Source organism: Dromiciops gliroides, chromosome 2 (assembly GCF_019393635.1).
Source record: "Dromiciops gliroides isolate mDroGli1 chromosome 2, mDroGli1.pri, whole genome shotgun sequence".
Lineage (NCBI taxonomy): Eukaryota > Metazoa > Chordata > Mammalia > Microbiotheria > Microbiotheriidae > Dromiciops > Dromiciops gliroides.
The window spans coordinates 447,206,667-447,232,416 of record NC_057862.1 but is presented as its reverse complement, the minus strand read 5'-3'; the positions used below and the strand labels follow the sequence as shown (position 1 = coordinate 447,232,416).

The following is a 25,750-nucleotide window of genomic DNA, read 5'->3' as shown; positions in this document are numbered from 1 at the left end:
ACTAATATAACCAAGATTACAAGGAAAGCAGAAAACTCAAAAAAAATTTTGTAACAAATATCTCTGATAAAGGTCTCATTTCACAAATATACAGAGAACTGAATCATATTTATAAAAATACAAGTGATTCCCCAATTGCTAAATGGTCAAAGGATATGAAGAGGCAGTTTTTAGACAAAGAAATCAAAGCTGCGTATAGTCATATGAAAAAATGCTCTAAATCACTATTTTTTTTGTTGTTGGTTTTTTTAGTGAGGCAATTGGCATTAAGTGACTTGCCCAGGGTCACACACCTAGTAAGGGTCAAGTGTCTGAGGCCATATTTGAACTCAGGTCCTCCTGACTCCAGTCCAGTGCTCTATCCACTGTGCCACCTAGGTGTCCCCCTAAAGTAATTTTTATTTACAGAGTATTACATAAATTAGTCTTGGGGTTCTACTCACTTTTTTCTGCATTAGTTATTGCAAGTCTTCCCAGGTTTTTCTGAAACTGTTCCTTTTGTCATTTTTTATGATGCAAGAATATTCCATTATATTAATATACTATAATTTACTCACTTTTTCCAGTTGATGAAAACCTTAATTTCCAGTTCTTTGGCACTATAGAAAGAGTTGCTATGACTACTTTTATACATATAGGTCCTTTCCTCTCTCTTTGGCCTATTTGGTATATAGGCCAAAGAGTAGTATTGCTGGGTCAAAACGGTATGCACAGTTTATTGACACTTTAGGCAGAGTTCCAAATTACATTCCAGATGGCTGGCTTTGCCATTTTCTTTTATTTTTTGCTATCTTTGACAATCTGACAAGTATGAGGTAAAATATAATCATTTTAATGTGCATTCATCTAATTATGTTATTTGGACAATTTTCAATATGATTTTTTATAACAGGGATCTTTCCTTTGACAACTGCCTGTTCATATTCTTTGCTCATTTATCTGTTGGAAAATCGCTCTTGTTCTTGTACATTTAAATCATTTCCTATATCTTGGATAGGTTACCATAATCAGAGAAACTTTATACAAAGGTCTTTTCCCAGTTAACTATTTCCCTGCTCATTTCCAACTGCAAAATCTTTTCAATTTTATGTAACTAATAACATCCATTTTATCTTCTTAGATTCTCATTATTCCTTGTTTGGTCATGAATTATTCAAAGTTGTAAAGGATATTTTCTTCCTTGCTCTTTTTATTTATCATGTGGCCATTTATATATAAGCTATGTATCAAAATCTATCTTGATAAATTGTGTAAAAAGTTGGTCTATACCTAATTTGAACCAGACTCCTCTTCAGCTTTCCCAGAAGTTTTTGTCTAATTGTGAATCTTTAACCCAGTAGTTGAGATATTTAGGTGAATGCTGTTATGCTATTATTCTTTTGTTTCTATATGTTGCATTTTACTATTTTAGTATTCAACCTTTATATGTTTTAACCAGTATGAATTAGTTTTGGTGATTACTGATTTGTCGTATAGTTTGAGATCTGATACAACTAGTCCCCCTTTAATTCCCCTTTTTCTAGTTCTTCAAGGAAATGCTTTGGTAGGTTGATTGCTATGAAATTAACTAAGTAAATTAATTTAGATAGTATAGTCATTTTAATAATATTGGCTTTGCCTACCTATAAGGAAATAATATTTCTTCACTTGTTTAGGTCTATATTTATGTAAAGAGTTTTATAGTTGTTTCTTGTGAGGAGATCATGGGTAAGGTACTGAAAACTAACACAAGTTCTCAAAAGATCAAACATCATGAAGATTATTTTTCACAGGCATATAAGGATGTGGCTCCCCAGCCTTCCATCTCCATTGATAAGTAAGGGTAGTGGTGGTGGGAGTACAGGGGGATTCATACCTTGATCAAGAACACAGAGCCTTGGTTCTCTGCCTTTATGTGCGATTGTATTGGTTTACTGATAACTAGGACATTGTGATTAAGAAAATGTGCTAATCTTGTGAAACTGGATAGATGAAGTTTGCTAAATTGATTATGATTAAGAGAGCCTTGTATTCCTTGCCTAAATGAAGCTGACTAAACTAGTTGTTGAGTATATAGGAACTTCCCAATATATAGATGAGGGACCAATTGGTGATCAAACATGGAGAACTTCTGTCAGCCAGGATCTATGATCCTCACATAATTTATATAGTTCTTGTGTTTTTCTTGGGAGATAGACTCACAAGTATTTTATATGTTCTGTAGTTATTTTGAATAGTATTTCTCATCCTATGACTTTCTGCTGTTTTTTTTGAAGTGGGTAATATACAGAAATGATGATATTCATGTTGATTCATTGTTTCTTATAACTTTGCTGAAATTATTAATTGTTTCAATTAATTTTAATTGGCTCTATGGTTCTTTGTCATTATATCATCTGTAAAAAATTAATTTTGTTTCCACTTTGCCTGTTTTTATTACCTCAATTTCTTTTCCTCATCCTACTTCTCTAACTAGAATTTCTAGAAGTATATCAAATAATATCAGTGATAAAAGACATCCTTGCCTTACAGCTTATCTCATTGGAAAGGACTCTAGCTTATCCCCATTAAGTATGACTCTGACTCTTCACTTTAAATAGATATTTTTGCCATATTAAGAAGTTAATTCATTTATATGCTTTTAAGTAGGTTTTAGAAATGGGCATTGAATTTTGTCAAAGGATCTTTCTTTAATGTTAGAATTGTGATTTTAAAAAATTCTTGTTAATATGATCTATTGAGAAAAAATTCCTTGAATACAATTTTACATATCTTTTAAAGTTTTACTTTTGGCTTGTTCATTGTTCTCCTATTTTGATCCTTAAATGTCTTCAGAATGATTTGGATTAGTAGAGTATTTTGCTAGTTTGCTTCAAAAGTATTTATTCCTTCACTGCTTCCATCTGTTTTCTGAGGCAGGGCAGTGCAGCTTACAATTTTGAACCATTCTCCTACATTAAATCTTACAGACAAGTTTATGTTCTAAACCAGTGTTGCCTTTGGGCATAATATCTCTCTGCTTGACAAAAAGATTGTTTTATAAATATGGAAATTTTTAGGCTGTTGGTTTCATTGTTTTAGTGATTGATTTACATCAGTTACATTTTTGTAGTAAACAGTGAAAGTCTGTGTCATTGTTTTTATTTTATCTGTTTCCTTTTTTAGCAATAACAGAATATTTAAAATAAATTTGGTTGGAGTTGTATTTGATTTGACAAAGCAAAAAATGAATGTCAAAATCATACAAGATTCCTTTAAAAATAAAAAAATGTAAAGAGCATAGTTTGAGGGTCTTCTTATTATTAGTATTGGAGAGGGAGAGCAATGGGATCACTAAAGATGTTAGAAAATTTGTCTAGTGTAGAGTACAAAATGAAGAGAAATTCCCAAGAGAGTGAGTTACTTCAGATGGTCCTATATGCAGATGATATGTTGATGGTAAAAAGCTCCTGAATGTTATAGGACCTCCTAAATGAGATCCATTATTACTTAAAGTTTGGTCTAATCATTCATGTAGGAAAAACCAAATGGATGAATCAGTCTACAGACATTTATTAAATGAGTACTGTGTGCTTTTAACTCCTATGGTAGGTATTAAGGATTCAAAGACAAAAATGAGGAAATCCTGACTCTAAGGAGCTTATTCTATCAGGAAAAAAGCCAAACAAACAAACAAACAAACAAAAAACCCCCAAACATGTACAAATAGAAGTAGATAGCAAATATCTATATCAACTATCTATCTTTCTATCTTTCTATCATCTATCTATCTAATCTCAGATTGATAGGCTCTCCATATAGCTGCATATCAGTCTAGTTATCAGAATTTCCCATGTCTTCACAGAAGTTGTTCCTCATGCCTGTAAATCACTCCCTCTTCACTCTTTAGGAATCACCAGTTTTTTTCAATGCTCAGCACAAATGCAATCTCCTACATAAGACCTTTCCTGATTCCTGAAATTAGTAATCCCCTTCTCCCAGAAACATACTTGTGTTTACTTTATATATGTTTGCTATCTACTTCTATTTGTGCCAGTTTTAACTATAACAAACTAATGAACTGACAAAAATAGGCCTTTATATTCACACAGTGTCCTGGGGCATTACCCAGGATTCAGTTTGGTACAGTAGCAGCTCTGATGTTAAAGAACATGTGTTCAAATATCACTTTTGACAATTACTACTTATGTGGCCTTAGGCAAGGTACTTAACTTCTCTGGATCTCAGTTTTCTTCTCTGTAAAATGAGAGGGTTAGATTAAATGGTCCATTTTAGTTTTAAATCTGTAATTCCATATTCTTATGACATGAGGAACAGATTTGAGAATTAGTCCCTGAAAGCCCATTTAAAGAAACAGGAACTTTATGAGTGGCATTCTGGAATTGTTATGAGAACTCTCTGATGCCTAGAAATAATGGAACTGAAACTCTCAGGCCTTATAGAGAAGTAGCCTTTAATTCACTTCTTGTGGCATTTTAGGCAATCTCAGCATGGCTAATTTTCCAAAATAGAATGATGCATGTTCAAGGATCTAATTGTCTAAGTGATTGATTTCTCAAATATAAGATCCCAACAGACCTAACCATCTTGTTACAATACAGGAGTTTTAATGAATTGTAATCTTTTAAAAATATATTTCTATAATTGTATCATAATTTCTGTAAACACATGAACATTATCTATAATTATTTATAGACTTTTTAGTCATTTTGGTTCCAAAGCCTCAGAGATACCATCTGTGTTTTTATAGAATTCAATATATTTTTAAAGCATCACCTATAAACTTAATGCTATAGATTTTCTGTAATTTATAGGTCCTACCAGATGCTGTACTGGAATACTTTGCACTGTAAAATATTAGTTGACCATATCTCTGAAGGGTGTTGCATTGAAATAAATCTATACAGAAGGGTAAATCAACTGAGTTCTAACCTGCACACTTATTTGGAGGAAGAATTTAGTTGGCATGTAGTTGGAAAATCTGGTCAATATGTTACTTCAGCATTTTGAAAGATTCATTTTTCATTTTTTCAGTGCAAGTATTCCCTCCATCAATTCACATCACAAGCTCTCCCTTTACACCTTAGTTTGAGTAGCTCTGGATAAAAACTTAGATCATCTGGTAGCTAACTCCTCCTCTGATTTAACCAGCAACCATTGCCCAGGTGCCTACAACGTGTAAGCTGCTGAGGTTATAGAGACAAAAATGAAACATTATCTCTCTTAAGGAACAGTTAATGTTATTATACTACTGGGGGTGCCAACATGTAAAAAATAAGCACAAAATAATTTGAGAAGCATCAGGAAAATCTTCCCATAGGAGGTGGCAGGCACCTGAGCTGAAACCTGAGGGAAGCTAAAGAGATGGAGGGAAAGAGGGAATGTATTTTAAGTGTTGGAGCCAGACTTTACAAAGGCAAAGAGGCACAAGAAGGAACATTGCATGCAGGCATCATGAAAAACACCAGACTGGATGGAATGTAAGGTATACTGAGAAAGTAGAATGAAATAAACCTAGAAAGGTAAAGGGGAGCCAGATTGTGAAGGGCTTTAAATGCCGAACAGAAAGAAGAGTATATATTTTATGCTGGAGGCAATGGGCAGGACAGGAGACTTTGGAATAGGGGAGTGAGAGGGTCAGAACTTGATATAGGAAGATTATTTTGGCAGTTATGTGGACCATGGATTTGAAATGGAGAGACAGAAATGATTAGACTAAACAGTTTAAGTCATCTGAAACTCCTAGGGTAAGTTTGTACCTAGATTTTGCCTATCTTCTTTTTTTTTTTTTTTTTTTTTTTTTTTAGTGAGGCAATTGGAGTTAAGTGACTTGGCCAGGGTCACACAGCTAGTAAGTGTTAAGTGTCTGAGGCCGGATTTGAACTCAGGTACTCCTGACTCCAGGGCCAGTGCTCTATCCACTGCACCATCTAGCTGCCCCTTTTGCCTATCTTCTAAAGGCTTAACCCAACATTATCTGGGGCTAAGTTAAGAAAAGTGCTGGCTTTCTTACTGGATTAACCCCAGTTTTTGAAGGATCATGTAGTAAATTTGCCCTATTTCAATTAGATAATCCATTGTGATGTTTAAAATCTAATGTGGGTCCTTACCTCCCCCCACCCCCAGTTTTTTTGGGGGGGAAACTGGCTAAGATTACTCCTAAATTCAACAAGAGTTTAGGCTTTTAAGTATTTATTAAAGTATATAAGAAGTTAGTGAAGAGAGAGTGAGAACAGATCTCTTATAGAATGGAAAACCCTACCTTAGCTCTATGAGGGATAGCTGGAGAGTAAACCTCCCTTTACCTAACACGTGAAGTTCCACCACCACACCAAAGTCCAGGACAAAAAGAGAAGGATCCAGTGAGTGAGCCTCACCTTCCTACTTCCAGTCTCCCTCCCTGAAAGGGAAGGTCCTTCAAGCTGATTGATTGAGGGTGGTCTCCCGTTGATGGTGTAGTCCACAGCCTCTAAAAACAACATCCCAATCAGGGTCGGCCAGGCATGGTCTCGATTTTATCAATCTTAAGTAGGTTCTCAGTCAGTTTCTCAGTCTCACCCAATTCAATCAATTCCAAATCAATCTTCAGGTGGGGCCCCTGGGTGTCTGCCAAATCCCATTATTTTATCACAGCATTAAAACAACATCACTTTATGGTATTTATTCACTAGTATAATTCCATTACTCCAAAGATAGCTTTGGGCCTTCAACCTACCTTTAGTAAACTAAAGAAATCCTTAGATCACTTAATTTTCTATATCTAGAAGTTAAAAAACTAATTGGTAAAAACAAAAAGGAGGGGTTTGTATTGAACTACTGTGGTTCTGAGAGACTGAATATAAATACTGGTTGTGGGAGAAGGGTGTGCTTTAGCAGTTAATCTGAATTCAAATTTACATAGCATTCCAGCTCAAACTTGGGTATTATGTTGAATATAAATATGCCAAAAAGGACTTAACAGGTGGGGTTTTCTGCTTCCAAGTGTCTTTCAGAAATGTAAGGAAGTCAAACATTGAATGGTGCTGTTCAGATCATGTGTTCTAGGAATTCAAGGAAGGGAGAGGTCAAGATTGGTTAGATAGAATAGTCAAAAAAGAGGCTTATGAAGGAAGTAATTATTGTGATGGTCTTTAAAGGAAGGGAAGATTTTAGCTAAGGGAAGGGGGCTAAATGGAATTACATGATTTCTTTTAATTCAGAGAGGTAGGTGTGTGTGTGTGTGTGTGTGTGTGTATGTGTGTGTGTGTGTGTGTTTATGTGTATTGAAGGGGTTTAAGCATCAATTTCCTATCACTTGTAACAACCTCTTATTTAATGGACATTCTGTGTTATATTATCTGTGCTATAGACTTTGAGAACACTGAACACAAAATGTGGGTCTGCGACTTTTTCTGAATTTGACTTTCCCCACTTAAAGTTTCATTGATTGGGTAAGTCTTTTGCCTCAAAATGTTTAAGATGTTGGGAAAAAATGAAACTTAGAAATATATCCATTAAATATTCCTATTTATTCCACCCTCTTCCCCCAGTACAAAACTTTATGGTAATTAAAAAAAATTTTTTCTTATCTATCTCTGATCCTTAGTTATTTCCTCTTCATATTATGTCAACTGTATATTTTCTTTCCTGTAGTCTCCCAATGGGAAAAGTCCTGTAAGTTCTTTTTTTGTGTGTGATCCATTGGAAGAATTTCTTTTCTGAGCATTAGTGCTATATCAACAGGCAGCATGATATGGAATGAACACTGAAGTAGAGAGTTAGGAATCATAATCTTGAGTCTGAAGTGTCTTCAAAGGCTACCTAGTCTAACCCATATCTAAATAAGACTGTTTCCTGTAGTTTCTTGTCTCCATAGATTTAAATATATGAACCCCATCATTTTACAGGGCTCATCTAGTTTCTGCTCAAAGATTTCCAAGGATGGGGAACTCACAGGCTCCTTAGGCTGTCTTTTCCAGTTCTGGATGGCTCAGATTATTAGATTTTCCTTCTATCCAGCCAAAATCCATGTTTCTAATGCCCATCTATTGCTCCTCTTATATCATTGTACCCTGTATGGCCAAACAGATCAAGTTTAATACTTTTTCTGAATGATAGGCTGTCAAATATATAAAGACCAATTTTGCCTCCCCCACAAGCTTTATCTTATCCAGGCAAAAATTATCAGAAGGACTCTATTCTAGTCATATTTTTGTCAGTCATTTTCTGTGGATAATGATCTCTCTATTTCTAGGTCCCAGTTTCTTTATCAGTAAAGTAAAGATATTGGATTAGATAATCACTAAAGTCACTTTTGTTTCTGACATTCTTAACCTTTTTCGGGTCATGGACTTCTTTGACAGTCTGTTGGAGTCTGTGAACCCTTTCTTAGAATAAGGGTTTTTTTTTTCTTTTTTAGTTTTCAACATTTGTTTTTATGAGATTTCCAGTTCCAAATTTTTCTCCCTCCCTTCCCTTCCCCCTCCCCAAGACAGAAAACAATCTGATATAGCTTATATATGTACTATCACATTAAACATATTTCTGCATTAGTCATGTTGTGAAAGGAGGATCAGAACAAAAGGGGAAAATCCCTCAAAAAACAAAAACAAAAAAAGTAGAAACAGCTTGATTCAATCTGCATTCTGATTCCACAGTTCTTTTTTGGGGGGGGGTGTGGTGGTGGTGGATGTGGAGAGCATTTTCCATAATGTATTGTTGAGAAGAGTTAAGTCTATCACAGTTGGTCATCACACAATGATGTTGATACTGTGTACAATGTTCTCCTGGTTCTGCTCACTTCACTCAGCATTATTTCATCTACATCTATCCAGGTTTTTCTGAAGTCTGCCTGCTCATTGTTTCTTTTCTTTTCTTTTTTTTTTTTTTTTAGTGAGGCAATTGGGGTTAAGTGACTTACCAAGGGTCACACAACTAGTAAGTGTTAAGTGTCTGAGTCCGAATTTGAACTCCTGACTCCTGACTCCAGGGCCAGTGCGCTATCCACTGCGCCACCTAGCTGCCCCCCTGCTCATTGTTTCTTACAGCACAATAACATTCCATTACATTCATATACCACAGCTTGTTTAGTCATTCCGCAATTGATGAGCATCCCCTTAATTCTTAGGATGTTTTTAAATGCATAAAATAAAATAAAATAAATAGGATTACAAAGGTATCAGTTATATTGAAAGGCAGTTATCAGTATGTGTATTATGTGTGACAGACAAGTACACAGACATACAAGTTCAGGGACATTATGTTCAGAACTCCTACTCTAAGTTAGGTTCATTGATTATTATTATTTTTTTTTTTGTGAGGCAATTGGGGTTAAGTGACTTGCCAAGGGTTACACAGCTACTAAGTGTTAAGTGTCTGAGGCTGGATTTGAACTCAGGTACTCCTGACTCCAGGGCCGGTGCTCTATCCACTGCACCACCTAGCTGCTCTCATTGATTCTTAAAAGTATAGATTTACTATCTTACAGTTTTAACTGTACTATTTATTAGTCATGTGATACTGAATGATTTCTCATTTGGGGTCTCAGTTTCCTCATTTGTAAAATTAAGAGGTTGAACTGGAAGATATGTAAGGTTCCTTCCAGTTTTAATCTCTCAAATCTCCTGAGCTTCTTTTAAGGCTCAGCTCACTTGTCTCCTCCTATAAGAACTTTTTTCATTCCAGTTTATCCTCTATCCACCTAGGAAATTATAGAGGCAGCTTGCTATAGTGGAGTGGGTGCTAGATTTGGAGTCAGAAGGCTTAGATTCTTTATATTTAAAAAAACAATGTCTTTTGCTTTTAGGTTACTTTCATTCCTCACTATATCCACCCCCATCATCCAATAAACCACTCTTTGAAATGAAAAAGAAAAGATAGAGCAGTTCAGCAAAAGCAACCAAGACATCAACCAAATCTGACAGGGTATGCAACATTCTACATACCTAGTTCCCTTCGTTTACAAAGAATGGAGGACTTGGGAGTCTACCTACCAAGACAAATCCAGGAAATATATGAATACAATTACAAAACACTTTGCACACAAATAAAGTTACATCTAAACAATTGGAAAAATATTAATCGTTCTTAGGTAGGTTAAACCAATGTAATAGAAAAGATAATTCTACTTAAATTAATTTACTTATTCAGTGCCATAACAAACAACCAAAAATTTTATAGAGTTAAAAATATAATGACAAAATTCATCTAGAAGAACAGAAGGTCAAGAATATCAAAGAGATAAATGAAAAAAAATGTGAAGGAAGGTGGCTTAGCTATACCAGATCTCAAATTGTATTATAAAGTGTTAATCATCAAAACAATCTGGTACTGGCTAAGAAATAGAGTGGTAGATCAGTGGAATAACTTAGGTACACAGTACATAGTAGTAAATGACTATAGTAACCTAATGTTTGATAAACCCAAAGATCTGAGTAATTGGGATAACAATTCATTATTTGACAAAAACTGCTGGGAAAACTAGAAAACAGTTTGGCAGAAATTGTGCCTAGACCAACAACTCATGCTGTATGCCAAGATGAGGTCAAAATGGGTACATGATTTAGACATAAAGCAAATGAGGGGAGCATGGATCAGTTTACCAGTCAAATATGTGGGTAGGGGAAGAATTTATGACCAAACAAGAGAGAACATCACAGGATATAAAATGAATACTTTAAATGATATTAAATTTAAAAGTTTTTGTGAAAACAAAATCAATGCAGCCAAGATTAGAAGGAAACTAGAAAACTGGGGGGTTGGATTTTACAGCAAGTTTCTCTTGTAAATGCCTCATTTCTCAAATATGTAGAGAACTGAGTCAAATTTATGAAAATACAAGTTATTTCCCAACTGATAAATGGTCAAAGGATATGAACAGGCAGTTTTCAGGTGAAGAATTCAAATCCATCAATAGTCATTTAAAAGAAATTATCTAAATCACTATTGATTAGGTAAATACAAATTAAAATAAATCTAATGTACCACCTCACACCTCTCATATTGGCTTATATGAAAAGGAAAATTAAGACATTAATGCTCTTAGTGGAGTTGTGAACTGACCCAATCATTCTGGTAAAAAATGAAACTATGCCCAAAAGGCTATAAAAATGTGCATATACCCTTTGATCCAGAAATAACACTACTAAGTCTGTATCACAAAGAAATCCCCCCCCCTCGACAAGAAAATACAAGAAAAAGAAAAAGGACCTATATGTACAAAAATATTTATAGCACCTCTATAATGGAAATTGAGGGGATCCTCATCAGTTGTGGAATGGCTGAACAGGTTGTGGTATATGATTGTGATGGAATGCTACTGTCCTATAAGAAATGACAAGCAGAATGCTCTCAGAAAAACCTGGACTTACAAGATCTGATACAAAGTGAAGTGAGCAGAACTAGGAGAACATACCACACAGTAATAGCAATATTATATGATGATCAACTGTGAATTACTTAGCTATTCTCAGCAATATAATGATCTAAGACAATTCTGAAGGACATTTGGTGAAAAATACTGTCCTCCAGAGAAAGAACTGAATGCATATTGAAGCACACTTTTAAAAATATTTTTTTCTTGTTTGTTTTTGGTTTATGTTTTCTTTCACAACATTAATAATATGGAAATATGTTTTGCATGACTACACATTGTGGAAATTTTTTTTGATTTGGGGATCCTGCCTTTGGGCTGAGATTAAAAAGCCTTAGGCCCTCAGGGTTTTTTTCTGTGTAATAAGGGCTGGTGCACCTCCCCCTCCACTTCAGCTGTGGGGGGGCCTCTGAGCCGGACTAAGCTGTGCTGAGGAAAAACCCCAGGCTATGGTGCTGCCCATGCACACAGTGGGGAGGTGTACGAAAACCCTCAGAGATGCTGGGGTTTGCTTCACCCATCCCCCAGCTCAGCCTGGGAGCACAGCCTCAGCTGGCCCTGGGGGTGGCCAGACCTGGGATTTCACCTGAGAGAAAGAGGTAATAAAAAGGGACGCTAGAGATGCTGGGAGAAGCAGAAATAAAGAGGTTGGGAGGAGGCCGGAAGATTAAGAAGACAGGAAGGGAGGACAGACAAAGCTGGGACTCCGGAGTACTAGAAAAACAGAAGGAGAGGTCGGTGAGAAAGAAACACAGGGGTTCAGTGTGGCAGTACGGAGAAGAAAGTTAGACGTGGGGTGGGGTCGACAAAGTGAAAGGGGCTTGGAGTTAGAAGAAAGGAGCTGAGCAGTGAAAGCACAGGGAAGCTGGAATGAAGGAGAAAAAGAGTGAAAGTTGGAGAAAGCTGGAGCAAACCCTAAGGCAAGAGGAGGCAAGGGGGAGAGGGCCCTTATTGTATTAAAAGCAAACAGGTTACATAATTTGCATTTCTTAACCCTTATCTCTTACATTGATTTTTATAAATAAATTCTGCTTTGATTATTTAATTAAGAGGCTTCTTAATTGTTTATCAATTTGGGAGCAGAGCAGAGTGGAGAAATTTTTAAATGGCTCATACTAAATTAATAGCAGTCAGATAGCCAGCCAGTCAACAGTCCCCAGATTAGTCATCCACAGATTAGAGCCCCCAGTGAGATTAGGCCCAGCTAGTTAGCAAAAACATTCTTACATTTGAATGGTGACTGCTGCAGGATTTATGGCCCAATTATAATTTTTCTAAACTTGTAATTTGTTATATAGATATAATTTTTCATATAAGTATAGTTATGAATTTTTCAGATTAAGATTAGCTAGTTTTTAATTTTTTTATAACATGTATAACCTATATCAAACTGCTTGTATTCTCAATGAGAGGGGAAGGGAGGGAAGGAGAGCATTTGGAACTCAAAAAATTAAAAAATTAATGTTAAGGGGGCAGCTAGGTGCTGCAGTGGATAAAGCACCAGCCCTGGATTCAGGAGGACCTGAATTCAAATCTGGCCTCAGACACTTGACACTAGCTGTGTGACCCTGGGCAAGTTACTTAACCCTCATTGCCCCACCAAAAAAAAAAAAAAAGAAAAAGAATGTTAAAAATTTTAACATGTAATTGGAAAAATGTTTTAAAAATTGAAAAAACAAAGGGAGGAAGGTGCATTTTCTAAATTCTTTGAGATCAAATTTGACCATTATAATTACAGAATTTCAGCTTTTAGGTAGGTTTGTGGTTGTGGAGTGCCCCCCCTTACATTGTACCTATTATTTTCTTAGTTTTACTTACTTTACTCAGTATCTATTTATATGTTTTCACATATTTCTCTGAATTCTTCATATTCATAATTTCTAATGGCTTGTTTATTCAGTCCCCAATTGAGGGTTTTTATTCTAATCTTAGCCCTGCAACTTCCTACTTGTGTGATGGGAGCAAATCATTTCAGGTATCTGGACCTCCATTTCCTTATTTCTAAAGTGTGGGGTAGTTCTAATTCAGAGGTATCAAACCCAATCAAAGAGCAAAATTCTGCAGTGCAGCCCAAACCAGATCAAAATGTAATTAGGAAATGTTTAACAAAATAAATAAAAATTCAGTACAATGTAGATGATTTTAATTTGTGGGTTCCCCCCCCCAAATCAATATGCAGGCTGCAGGGATCTTTTTCTATCTGAGTTTAACACCATTGGTATAGATAACCTCTAAGGTCCCTTCTAGCTCTGTATCTAGGACTCTGTGACCCTACTTTGTATATACTTAACATTTGTTTCCTTGAAGAGAATGAAAGAATGTTTTGTCTTTGCGAGAACCAGTTATTTTTTTTTGGGGGGGGGCTGGGTAATGAGTGTTAAGTGACTTGCCCAGGGTCACACAGCTAGTAAGTATCAAGTGTCTGAGACCGGATTTGAACTCAGGTCCTCCAGAATCCAGGGCTGGTGCTTTATCCACTGTGCCACCTAGCTGCCCAAGAACCAGATGTTTTTACTTCTGTCTTTGTATGTTCATCACCCAGCATAGTTTCAAATGCATACATGGTGCTGGAACATCAAATGCTGAAGCAGAAGATTAAATACTTTGGCCACACAATGAGAAGATGGGACTCATTGGAAAAGACCCTGACATTGGGAAAGATTGAAGGCAAGAGGAAACAGAGATGGCAGAGGATGAGATGGATAAGTAGTGCCATAGAAACAATAGACTTTGAGAGATAGTGGAATGTAGAAGGACCTGGTGTGTGCTATGGCCCATGGAATCACTGAGAGTCAGACATAACTCTTTTCAGGATGATTGAACAACAACAGCAGAATGGTGCTGAACAAAGGCTGTTAAAACAGCACTGACAAAAGAAGTCCAACATCATTTTGGTTCCCTCACCTCAGAGTGTTGATGAGGAATGAAAGGGAAATGCAGAGATAGAGCCCTTTCTGAGCACCTAGAGTTGTACACTATCTAAGGAGGTGACAGTATTGCTACAAGCTAATGGGTACCTGAAGAGCAAGGTTAGACTTGAGTGCTACCCATTATCCCTTTCATCATTTTGCCTATTTTTCTGTCTTTATCATGACAAGCATCAATTTCTCATTGAATGTTATTGTTCAGAATGTGTCCAAGGGAAACCTGAAATGATTTCCCAAGGGTAGTAGAGTAAGCAAATATGAAGGGTGTGATTATTACTCATGTATTGGCTTCTGAGTAATGGAAATGGAGCTGGTGAAGAAACCTAGCCTGTCTATGACTCACCTTTGAAAAAAATGCAAATTTCAAATATCTGAGTGTCATTTCATCCAATTCTCTCATTCTACAGAAGAGGAAAATGAATACCAGAGAGAGGATCTAGCCAGTGAATGGCAAAGCCCAGTGCTCTTGATTTCTAATATCATGAACTTCCTATCACACTGCTACCCTTTAATTATTTCGAAGTTTCCTTTCAGTAGAATTCAGACATTAGAATGATGGCTTGAGGGAAGAGAGACTTTCCCACTATGTGCCTGGCAATATGGTAGGTAAATTAGGAGATAAGAAGATGAAATAAGACACAGAGGTGCATTACTGTCTTGGAGGAATGTGGTTGGGCCCATGGTTTCTCAGAGCCTTCCATGAAGGCTTCCATATGTCTAGTTCATTGTGATTTTTTTTTGTCTTTTTGATATTCTTTATGAGAAATTCTAGCAAGAATGTTTAAGGGAAAATCAGTGAAAATAAAATGATTACCATGTTGATGGTAATAGAGCTTTGGAAAGAGACACTGGAAATATTTACATGATATGTTTATAGATAGGACAATTTCTATGAAGATGTTATATTTTAAAATAAGAGTCTTGATCTATACAGGAATGAAACGTTGACTGATCTTTTCAAAGGTAGAGGTTAAGTAGAAAATAAAGTCATCTTTTATTTTTGGAAGTCCTGTAAGTCAACATAGAACAGCTGATTTTTTCTCCCTCCAAAAAGCTAAAAATATCTTATAATTGAGGGAGGAAAAGCAAGCTACAGAATTGGGAATTTTCAGAGACTAGTAAGGCTGGCGAATTAATGTGATGAAAATGAAAAAGGTTAGAAGCAGAATTCGAAAATAGCAGACAGATGTAATCTGCAAGGACATGAGGCTCAAATCAGTGAAGGGGAATTCATAATCTAAAACAGATAGTCAGGGAGAGCAAAATATCTGAAAATGCTCCAGCTTGAAAAGATGGGTATAATAATGCCAAGAAATGGAATACATTATCAAAAGACAGCATACTATAGTTGAAATCATACTGGAAGTGAAATCATGGTACCACAGTTCATGATGGCAAGGACCTTAGAAATCATTACCAATAACTACCTTCCTTAGCCCCATTTGACAGGTGAAGATATTGAGAAGTTCAGAGAGATTAAGTGATTGACCCAATGTCAAATTGGTAGTAAAGAAGAGAGCTAGAATTTGACCATATCCTTTGATATTTAAAGCCATTCACAACCTGGCCTCAGCCTATCTTTTTGGTCTTATATATTACTCCTTTTCATAAATATTGAAGCCCAGACAAACTGGCCTTCTTACAATTCCTCATGTGTCACACTCTGTTTCCTGTCTTTGTGTCTTTGCATTGGTGGTTCTCCATGCCTGGAATGTATTCCTTTCTCAGCTTTGCTTTAGAATCCCCTAGTTTCATCCAAGGCTCAGCTCAAGTACTACTTTCTAAATAAAGCCCTTTTTTTGTTTCCCCTATTTAGTGCTGCCCTTTCAAAATTATCTTGTATCTCTTTTTTGTATATGCCTATATGTATTCTTTTTTTCCTCTCCCATGGCTAGACTATAAACTTCTTGAGGGCAGGGAATGTTTCACTTTTGTCTATGTATAATTAGTAACTATCAGAGAACCTGGTAAGTTTACTAAATGCATAATTTGGTTCTAAATTCAGCTTGTGGTACAAGCTCTGACCCTATCACTTAAGAATTGTGTGATCTCACTGACCTCTCTATGATATTGACTAATTCATAGTTGTTTGGAAGATAAAGAGATAATCTAAAGGACTATTTCAATGCAATTATTATAATCATAATTAATAGTCTGGCCTGAAAATATAATGCTTGAGAAAAAACAAATGGAATTTAGTTTAGGCTAAGAGGCTTTTATAGAGTTGGTCAAATCTTATTTTGAATTTTATTTTCACCATCTCCTTACCCTATTTAAAAGAAATCCTTTTTTTTTTTTTGCTTACTTTAGAGGGTAGAAGAGCTTCTGGCAAGAATCTGGGGCAAGAAATGTACAAGGGTGTGAGGTGGTGGGAGACAGACAAGATCATTCGATAACGATGATTACAGCTCATTAATTTTGAAAATATATAGTAGAGGAAGGGGAAATGGGAGTAGCATCACAAAGTAGTAGAAATAATAGAGGCTAGGGGTCTAAGGTCAGATGGTTGTCTCATATAGTTGCTAGTTGTATGAATTGGGGCATGTCACTTTGCTACAGAGAAACCTTCAGTTCCTCTGTCTGTGCAATGAGTACAAAAATACTTAGACTAGTTACTTCAGAGAGTGTTATGAAGAAAGCAGTTCATAAACCTGAAAGGAAGGAAGACAACAAGAATTTATTAAGCACTTACTATATACAATACACTATGTTAAGTCCTTTAACAAATATTATTTCCTTTGATCCTCACAAAAACCCTGTAAGGGAGATGCTATTATTATCCAAACTTTATGATTGAGGAAACTGAGGCAGGTAGAGATTAAGTAATTTGCTCAGGGTCACACAGCTAATAATGTCTGAGGTATGACTTGAACTCAAGTCTTCCTGACTCCAGGCCTAACTTTTTATCTTTTGTACCAACTAGCTGCCTCTAATTTGTGAATAGCATCTTGGAGAAGTGGAAATAGTACAGTACTGTTTTAGGGATTAGCAGAGGAAGGTCAGGTTGGTACCTCAGATACTTGATACTTTGGTTAAATCATTTTGATTCTGGAAGCTTCAATTTCCTCATCTGTATAAGGGATATATTAATACTTGCATTATTTCCTTCACAGGTTGTTAAAAGGAAAATGCTTTGTAAACCTTAGAGTGCTTATAGAAATATGAATTACTGTTATAACCCACATGAAGTTTGATTATTTCATCTTCATTATCAAGTATTTAAGAGTTAAGTATGCCTAGTACTGTACAAGATAAGGATACCTGTCTTTGTGGAGCTCACCATCCAAGTAGGGAGACAAGCCACAAACATATGAAAACATACCTATAATAAAAGGCAGGAGAGGATGAATGGTACAGACCCTAAGTGTCAAAGGAGTTCAGAGGGACTGTGGTGGGCTTGGGAAGGCTTCAAGAAGGAGGTGGAAACTAAACTGGACCTTGGAAAAAAAAGGCTTCAGATGCCCAGTGCCTTCTAGTTGACTTGATTCTTTATGAATCTGAAACATTTCATTAGTTAAAACAAATAAACAAAAACCTTTCGGTACTTACCTCATAGGCCTGCTGTGCAGATCAAGTGCAAGAACAGATATGGATTATTTTGTCACCTGTCAAAATGCTTTATAAGGTACTAGCCATTATTCTAATTCATGGGAAATTCTATAAATTGGTAAATTTAAAAAAATTAGTGTTGTTTGATGAAATTTGCAATAGATGAGCAAAATTGACAGAAGGATAATAGAAGGTTATATAGGAAAAATATTGGGAAAATAAAATTTTAAATGGATAAAATATATTTTTAAAATATTTTCCATGAAAAAATTTTGTATTACTTTCTTTTTTCCCTCACTTGGGCTGTATTCAGTGATTTTTGTAGGAATAAATCTTTTACCATGTTTTCCTGAGAAGAATAAGTATTTTCCATGCTTTATCTGTGTGTATGTATATATGTAATGCAGACATACACTCATCACATTGAGAGAGAGTACCAAAGAGTTGGCAGAAGAGCCCCTGGATAAAGTCTAAGGATGTTTAAACCAAATATCACGGAGACTGAGATAGCCTTAGATAGATTTTGAGATTATAACTAGAAGCAATAATATTTCACTATATCTATGATCTTGTCAATGTGGGACTCCCTTCATGGCTGCAAAATAAAACCCATTCATATCTTCTAGTACTCTATGATTCTTGGCATCATCTTATTGCTTCTCATCTGGACTAGTGTAATAGTTTCCAAATTGGTCTTCCTGCCTCAAGTCTCTCCTCACTCTAAGCCATTCTCCAGCTAACAGCTAAAGTGATTTTTCCTGAAAAAGTCTGACTTACTCAATACTCCTGTGGCACCTGGTTGTTTCTAAGACCAAATTTAAGCTTCTTTGGTTTGTTGTTGTTGCTGCTGTTGTTTTTTAATCTCCTCACAATTTGGCCTCAATTTATCTTTCTGGTCTAATATATTACCTTGCTTTCCATACTCTACAATCTAGATATTCTGGCTTCCTTTTTGATTTTCATACATAGTGCTCCATTTTCTATCTCATGATATCTCCCTATGCCTGGAAGGCTTACCCTCTTCATATCTACCTTATAAAATCATTTCCTTCCTTTAAGACACAGTTCAAGCACAACCTTCTACATGAAACCTTTTTTGATTCTACCCCTAATGCTGCTACAGCTTTCTCTATAAACTAAATTGTATGTATTTTTTAATCTGTGTAGACACATTTATATATGTATATATTTATATATTTTCATATGCCTTGTGGATGAGAAGTGGCAAAGTGTAATGCTTAGAGAGTTGGCCTTGAGGCCAGGAAGACAAGGTTCAAGTTCTGTCCCTGACACACACTGGCTCTAGGATCCTGAGCTCAATCTGTCGGTCCTCTGGCCAACTCTCTTAGACTATAAATTGCAGAGAAGTCACTTACCTGGATTAGTAGAGGAAGTTTCCTCCCCAGAGTTCCCCATACTGAAGTCACATGTCTAGTCCCTTTCCCTTTGTACATGCTATTTCCCCCAGTGGAATATAATAAACTCCTTACAGGTAGGAATTGTTCTGCTATTATCTTTGTATCTTTATTACCTAACACAGTGCCTGACACATAGAAGTACTTACTAAATGCTCCATTGATTGTCTGTGTCATTTCTGCAATGTTTGGGAGGTTTTGTCTTTAAGTGTTTCTTGGTTTCCATCTATGATCTCTCCCTCTTGGTGTATAACATTCTTTTTTTTTTTTTTTAAATGAGGCAATTGGGGTTAAGTGACTTGCCCAGGGCCACACAGCTAGTAATTGTTAACTGTCTGAGGCTGGATTTGAACTCAGGTTCTCCTGAATCCAGGGCTGGTGCTCTATCTGCTGTGCCACCTAGCTGCCCCATAACATTCTTTTCCTGTTATTTCCTGTTAAATATTATTTATGCCATTTCTAGCAGATAAGTCATTGTTGAAGAGATGCTATACAACTTGCATGTTGCCAGTCATATGTCTCTCTATTGTCTCTTTGGTTATTTATAATTTTGATTTTTCTTTAATAGATTGTGTTGTTCCGTGAGTTGTAGCCTTACAGAATAATCGGTAGAATAATGGTGTTAAAAAGGCGAATTGTCAATCAGGAAAATAGTTTGGGATTGTTGAAAAAACTATAGTTTACTAGATGCAATCCAGTCTGTTCTCTTCCTCTTTCCAGAAGACTAATTCCTATTAGAAATGTAGCTATCAATCCATTCTGACAAAGGTGTACCACTTTTGTTTTTGCCAGATTTAAGTAGGCAGAAATGACTTGGAGAAAGGGGTCACATATATGGGACCACTCCTCATTTCAACTTAGAGCCAATAAATGGCACTTTAAAAAATTGGAAGAATTCTTATACTCAACCAACTATACCAAGAAGGGTTCCATGTTGGAGTTGACACAATTTTGAAGGTTTAGAAGGATTAATTCTCAAAAAAGAAGGGAAGATACAAAGTACTTGGGAAGAAAATGGATCTTATTATTCTCAAAAAGGAAACCAAGAAAATATAAATAACCACTGACCTATATCCCTAATTCCCTTCTCTACAAAATCTTTATGAGAATAATCTACACACATATACAGGGCATCCTTGATGTAGGTATGAGGAGGTAAGAAAAGGGCTTTTGCAAGCAGATAATATCTTTAAGTCACGCATCTGATGGAAAAATGCAGCAAACATAAGATCCTAATGTGCTTAATGTTTGAATCTTATTTTTTTTAAACATTGGTAGGTCAAAACATCATCTTAAAGTCTCCTCTAAGTCACTTCATCTCTGAGCTCCTTCCTTATCTGTAAAATGAGCAGGTTGGATGTCAGGCTTTAGTTTTCTCATCTGTAATTTACAGTGAAGGGTTTGAATTGGAGATTATCTTGAAGATTTTTTTTTAAACTCTAAAATTGTGATTTTGTTATTTTAGCATTCTCAGTTTAGAGGGGAAGAGGGACATTAGAAAAAGGCATCTAGTTCATGACTATCCCTAGAACCTCTTCCTACCTTTTGATCCTAGGCTTCTTTGTTAGAATCAATGGGTGTGTCTAGCACATTCTAATTATTCAGGATATTAGTCTTTCCTGGAGTTAGACTCCATTCATTAGCATTTGAGAAGTATTTTTTGTGAATATCCCAACTACTCCTGTTTAGAGTCAACACCCTGCTTAGCAGCCTCAAGGTTTTATTTCCATAGCCTGTTCACTAGAAGGGGAAGGAGGTTAGCTCAAGCACTGAGCTTAGTTCCTGCAATAGCACAAACTGCTCTAAGAATGAATAACTCTAGAAAGGGAGTCCTGGAGTCAGTCCTTCCAGTCCTTTACCTCATCCCAGCCTCAATGGCCAGTTTACTGGTCCACATGTGCTTTCCCTTAAGCATAAAGTCCATTTGCCAATTCGCAACCAGCTCAGCAAGAGAAATGTGGGTGGGGAACCTGAAAGAAGAGAAAGTGGATGAGGCAGGGGTGTGGAAAGAGGAGGGAGAAAGAAAGAATAGAGAATCTGCAGGCAGAAGGATGATAGAGAAGAGAAGTTCCCTTTGGGATTCCCAGCCTCCTGATTTCTTGATGCAAAAGCCTTGAGACCATGCATGTCCTTTCTGTCCCGGGGTACCAGTGAATTCTGTGGAAGAGGTGGTGAGAAACTGCTGCTGACTGCAGCTGCCCACGAAGCTCAGCCCTGCCTTGATCATACGTAGAAGCAGGGTCTCCTCCCTCCCCTTCCCCCACTCCCCTTACAGCCCCTAGAATGAATGCTGAGGAAGAAAAGGATCAGAAGTCCGAAATTAAGTGTCGTACCTCACATTTCACTTTCTTAAAGCTATATATACCTTACTGCCACTTGCTCTTACTGAGACACCTAAAAGTATGCAGTGCAGGTATTTGAGCCTTACCAACCCCCTCCCCATAACCACCCCCATTCTCACTCCCCTTGCACGTGACGTCAGGCAGCTCTCGCTAGGCATGATGGGAGAATCCTAATGTTTTCCAACAGATGCTCCAAGCACAGCTTCAGATTAAAGCAATTGCCAGAGCAAAGATTTTTTCCATGGGGGGGTGGGGGGTGGGGTGGGGGGAGGGAGCATTTTAAGATTAGCTGGCTTAATGAGACCCCCTCTGCAACTCCAAGACTGAAATAAAAATAAAAAAGAAAAGTTTTGTTTTTTTTTTTCCTGGTTCAACTTTTTTTTTTTTAATAAAAAGGCAAAGGGAAATTAAAATGAATGAATAAGAAACCAACCCTTTGCTGCTTGATGGTGGTTTCCTGGAGACTGCTGAGAAGATGTTTCTGGTTGGAGCTGGCTGAAGCTATTGTCCGACTGCATTGAATCCAAATCCTGTCTTCCACTCTTCCTCCTTCCATTTTTCCTTTCCTTTCTTTTTTTCCCCTTTAAAAAAATCCACCTATTGTGACCTTGGCCAGCTGGGTTTCTGTGGTTTCATGTGTGTCCATTTAGCTTGCCTTTGAGATCTCCCCATGGCTGCATCAGAAGAAGGGACTGGTTGCTTTCTGCCGAGAGGCAGGTCTCAGAGTGACCCCAGCATCCTCACTGACACCTCTACCGCTGAAGCCGGAGAGAGCCCAGGTAACCTGATCCAGCTTTCATTGGTGAAGATGGGCAAACCTATGGGGGCGGGGGAAGAAGGGAACAGAGAAAGGGGGAGAGGCAGAGAAAAAAGGGAAGAAGGGAGAGAAAGCTTCCAGCATGTCAGTTGTGTGCCTTTCAGCAAAATAGGAAAACAACGGGGAAATTAGAATTGTGGTCTTCTGTGTTCTCTGCGGAGTTCTCACCTAATGCAGGGGTTCACGTGCAAGTAGGTTTGTATTAACATAGCCCCTCACTGGAAAGGACAAGGCAGTGCATGTAGACTCTAATTGTGAAGCCAAATTGTGCTCCCTTCCTTCCTCCCAGAATTGCCATAATTTCTTTCTTATTTGTAATTGTTTCCTGATGGCTACTTTAGCCTGGAACCTAACTCTAGTTCAGGGAAGAGTGAATACCTGTAGCCTTTACACCTGTTTTTGACTGTGTCCTGTCTCATCTCTCCCCCTTATCCTCCCCTGCTGATCTTTATTCAATTCCCTCTCTATTCCCCCTCCTCCAGGGTTTTTGATCAATATCTTGTGCATCATTTCTGCTAACTCCATTTCTGATGAGGTCTCATAATTGGTATTTTGACTTGAAGCAATGCCCACAGGTGTACCCCAACTGTCCTTTAGTCACAATAGCCCCCAGACAGGTCTGACGGGTAAATTGGGAAGATAAAAAAAATTAATCATAACTGGAGCACTTACCTAATTAAATAGCTCACTTCAGTGGCTGCTTGCAGCACCTTCATTCGTCCAGGCGTTTACTATTGTAATACAGGCTTATGTATATGTGTTTGATTTATGACTTTCCAGAGAGGAAGAGAGGTCTAATAAAACAGAAGGGAACAGGCTGTTTGCATGGTGTCACTATGGAGATGGAGGAAGCAGAGTAATCATTAAGTCCTTTTCTCCACAAGAAAGCAGTTTTTGCTTTGTTCAGAGAAGTAAAATCTTATGAAGTATTGTGTTTTTAAAAAAGTGGGCATTTTAGTATCTAATCACAATATCTCATTCCTGGTTTAAGAAGAGGGAATTCTTTTTATGGGCTCTGTTTCTAGTAGGAACTTTACCCTTCATTTGGAGAATTAATTGTCTAAATAAAAATGTCAAAATGGTGAATTGATAATTAAAATTTCTTCATCATCAGAGTAAGGATGGGGGTGGGGGAGAATGGGGGTAGGCTGGGATTTGCTTTGTTTTGAATGATTCCTTCAGTCAGCCTTAAAGCTCCATGGCTGTAATGCAATCTGTGTAACTACAAAGAGAAAAGACTTAAGAACAGTTCTCCCCGGAGAGAAGCCGGTGTCCTATTTAGATTTATAAACAGCTCATCAATCTAAGTCTGGTGAGGTCTCTTTGTGAGTGCTATTGCCAAACAAATGTGTAAACCTGAAGAGGGCCACATGTTTTATATAGTATCTGAGAGTGAAAGGTAATATCATCCTAGGTGGCTATTTAGAATGTACTGAATTGGCACACACACCACTGCAACAAATGCCATGATTAGAAGTTGAAGACCAGGTCTTGGATGGATTTGCCATGTATGAGAGATGGATGGACAGTGTGATTCCAGTTATAAAAGTTTATTTTTAATGGATTGTTGCAAAATAATCATTCTCGGGTTCTTAAACACAATCTGGAAATAAAATGAGCGCAAATGAAAGTGTCACAAAATGCTAGAGGTTTCAGTCTCTTGTCATGATGCCCCTATATGCAGTAACAAAAGATGGGGTGGGTACTGGGTACTACTGTTGTTTCCCAAACAAACCGTTCATCCCTAAGTGAAGCTACTCTTGTTTACATTCTTGATGGGGAAAAAGGAGCCTGCTCTGGAACAAAACTACTTTGTGTTTGTGGCTTTAATTTGAGCCTGTGGGGATATTTGTCAATGCTTAAAATATAACAAACCATATGGAAATGTAATGTGAAAATCCTAAAATATATAAAAGGACACATGCAGTCAATAAGGACCTTGGACCTCACAAAAACTTTGTTTTATGTTCCACTAATATATTCATTATGAAATATTGTTTCCCAGTTGTATATGTTCATATATAATCCCTTTCCTAAACTGTAAGCCCTAGGAGGTCAGGAACAGTTTTTTATCTAAACTTTCTATCTTCCCCTGACACCTAAAACATTGTTCTGCACACAGTGGGCATTTGTAAAATGTTTCTTCTCTTATAAATGAAATACTTTACCGTATATTACCCATTTAGAAATATTTGACTGCTTAGTGTGTGCCAGGTACTTTTTCTATTTGGTCACATCATGTCCTGTTTAGATATAGTGATTTGTTCCACACCGTACCATAATGTGATATAAGGTTGTTCTTTTCTCCTAGCCTCAAGATTATCATAGATTTCTACTGTATTTTAACTTTGCTGATTTAAAACAAAACTAAATAATCCACACCACATTCTATAACTCTGTCACAACATCTGTCTTGACACTTGTCTAAAGGTCTTTAATTTCTAAAGTTGCCTCATTTGTCAGGTAGTCTTTCTTATACCATGGACCCCAGTTTAAGTAAAATGATGTGGCTTCATTGCATGTATATTCTGCCCCCAGAGGGAAAAATAGTACTAAGAAATGAACGTTTTGGAGAAGAAAACCATAACTTTATGTAAAGAAACCTTTATTAAAACTTAGAGTTGGCCAAAAGTAGAAGGGGTTGCCTCAGGAAGTAGTGAGCTCCTTGTCAATGGGGATTTTCAGGCAGAGGCACAGGAATCAATTGTTCTTGTAGAAGGGGACTTCTGTCCACATATGGGTTGTGTAAGGGCTAAAATTCTAGCTAGTCTGTCTAAAATATCTAATGAGTGGTTGCCAATAAATTATAAGCTTTAGCAAGAGTTAAGCTTTTAAGCATTTATTAAGGAGAATAAGAATTTGTTAAAGAGAGAAAGAAAGGCCTAGATTCATCTATCTATTAAAGGGAGAGAGCATTCCTAGCTCCCTTCTCCACCAGAGTCCTCAGGAAAGAGCGCGAGCCAGCATGCCAGCCTCCCCCTTCTTCCTCCCACAAGCCAACGTCACTTCCTGACGCCCAAGAAAAAACGCATGGTCCTACCCTCAGAGGCCCTCTCCTCATGTTGGAACTTTCCCACAGTAAGTCTCCAGAAGGTAGCGTCATTCCAATGGTTACAGTTGGATCAGTTGACCTAGGAAGTCTTTTCTAATGCTGACTTTAGCCCAAATTAGCAGTTTGTTGTTGTTGTTGAGTCTTCCTGACTCCTGGCCTGGCGACTGTCATCTGGCTACCAACAGTGTTTCCCATAGTGGTTATGAAACCTTACAAGATTGTGACTTAATTTTTTCCATGTATTTAAAGGCAGACCTTTGTACCAAACCAATAAGTAATATTAATTGCTATAATAAATTTAGAAAGTTCCAAATATGCT

At 37.0% G+C, this 25,750-nt stretch overlaps 1 protein-coding gene across 11 annotated transcripts in view; it reads left to right on the top strand.

Annotated features, from left to right (window-relative positions):
- The window catches only part of PHACTR3 (phosphatase and actin regulator 3), a 298,887-nt gene that overhangs the window by 12,106 nt on the left and 261,031 nt on the right, over window positions 1-25,750 (top strand). For 9 of the 11 annotated variants that reach the window (XM_043984959.1, XM_043984955.1, XM_043984951.1 and 6 more), the window contains exon 1: window positions 21,839-22,341. The exons of the other annotated variants lie outside the window; for them this stretch is intronic. In XM_043984959.1, coding sequence (XP_043840894.1) covers window positions 22,233-22,341 — 109 coding nt within the window. In that variant the 5' untranslated portion in view covers window positions 21,839-22,232. Of the gene's footprint in view, window positions 1-21,838; window positions 22,342-25,750 lie in introns of those variants that run through there. 11 annotated transcript variants of the gene reach the window in all.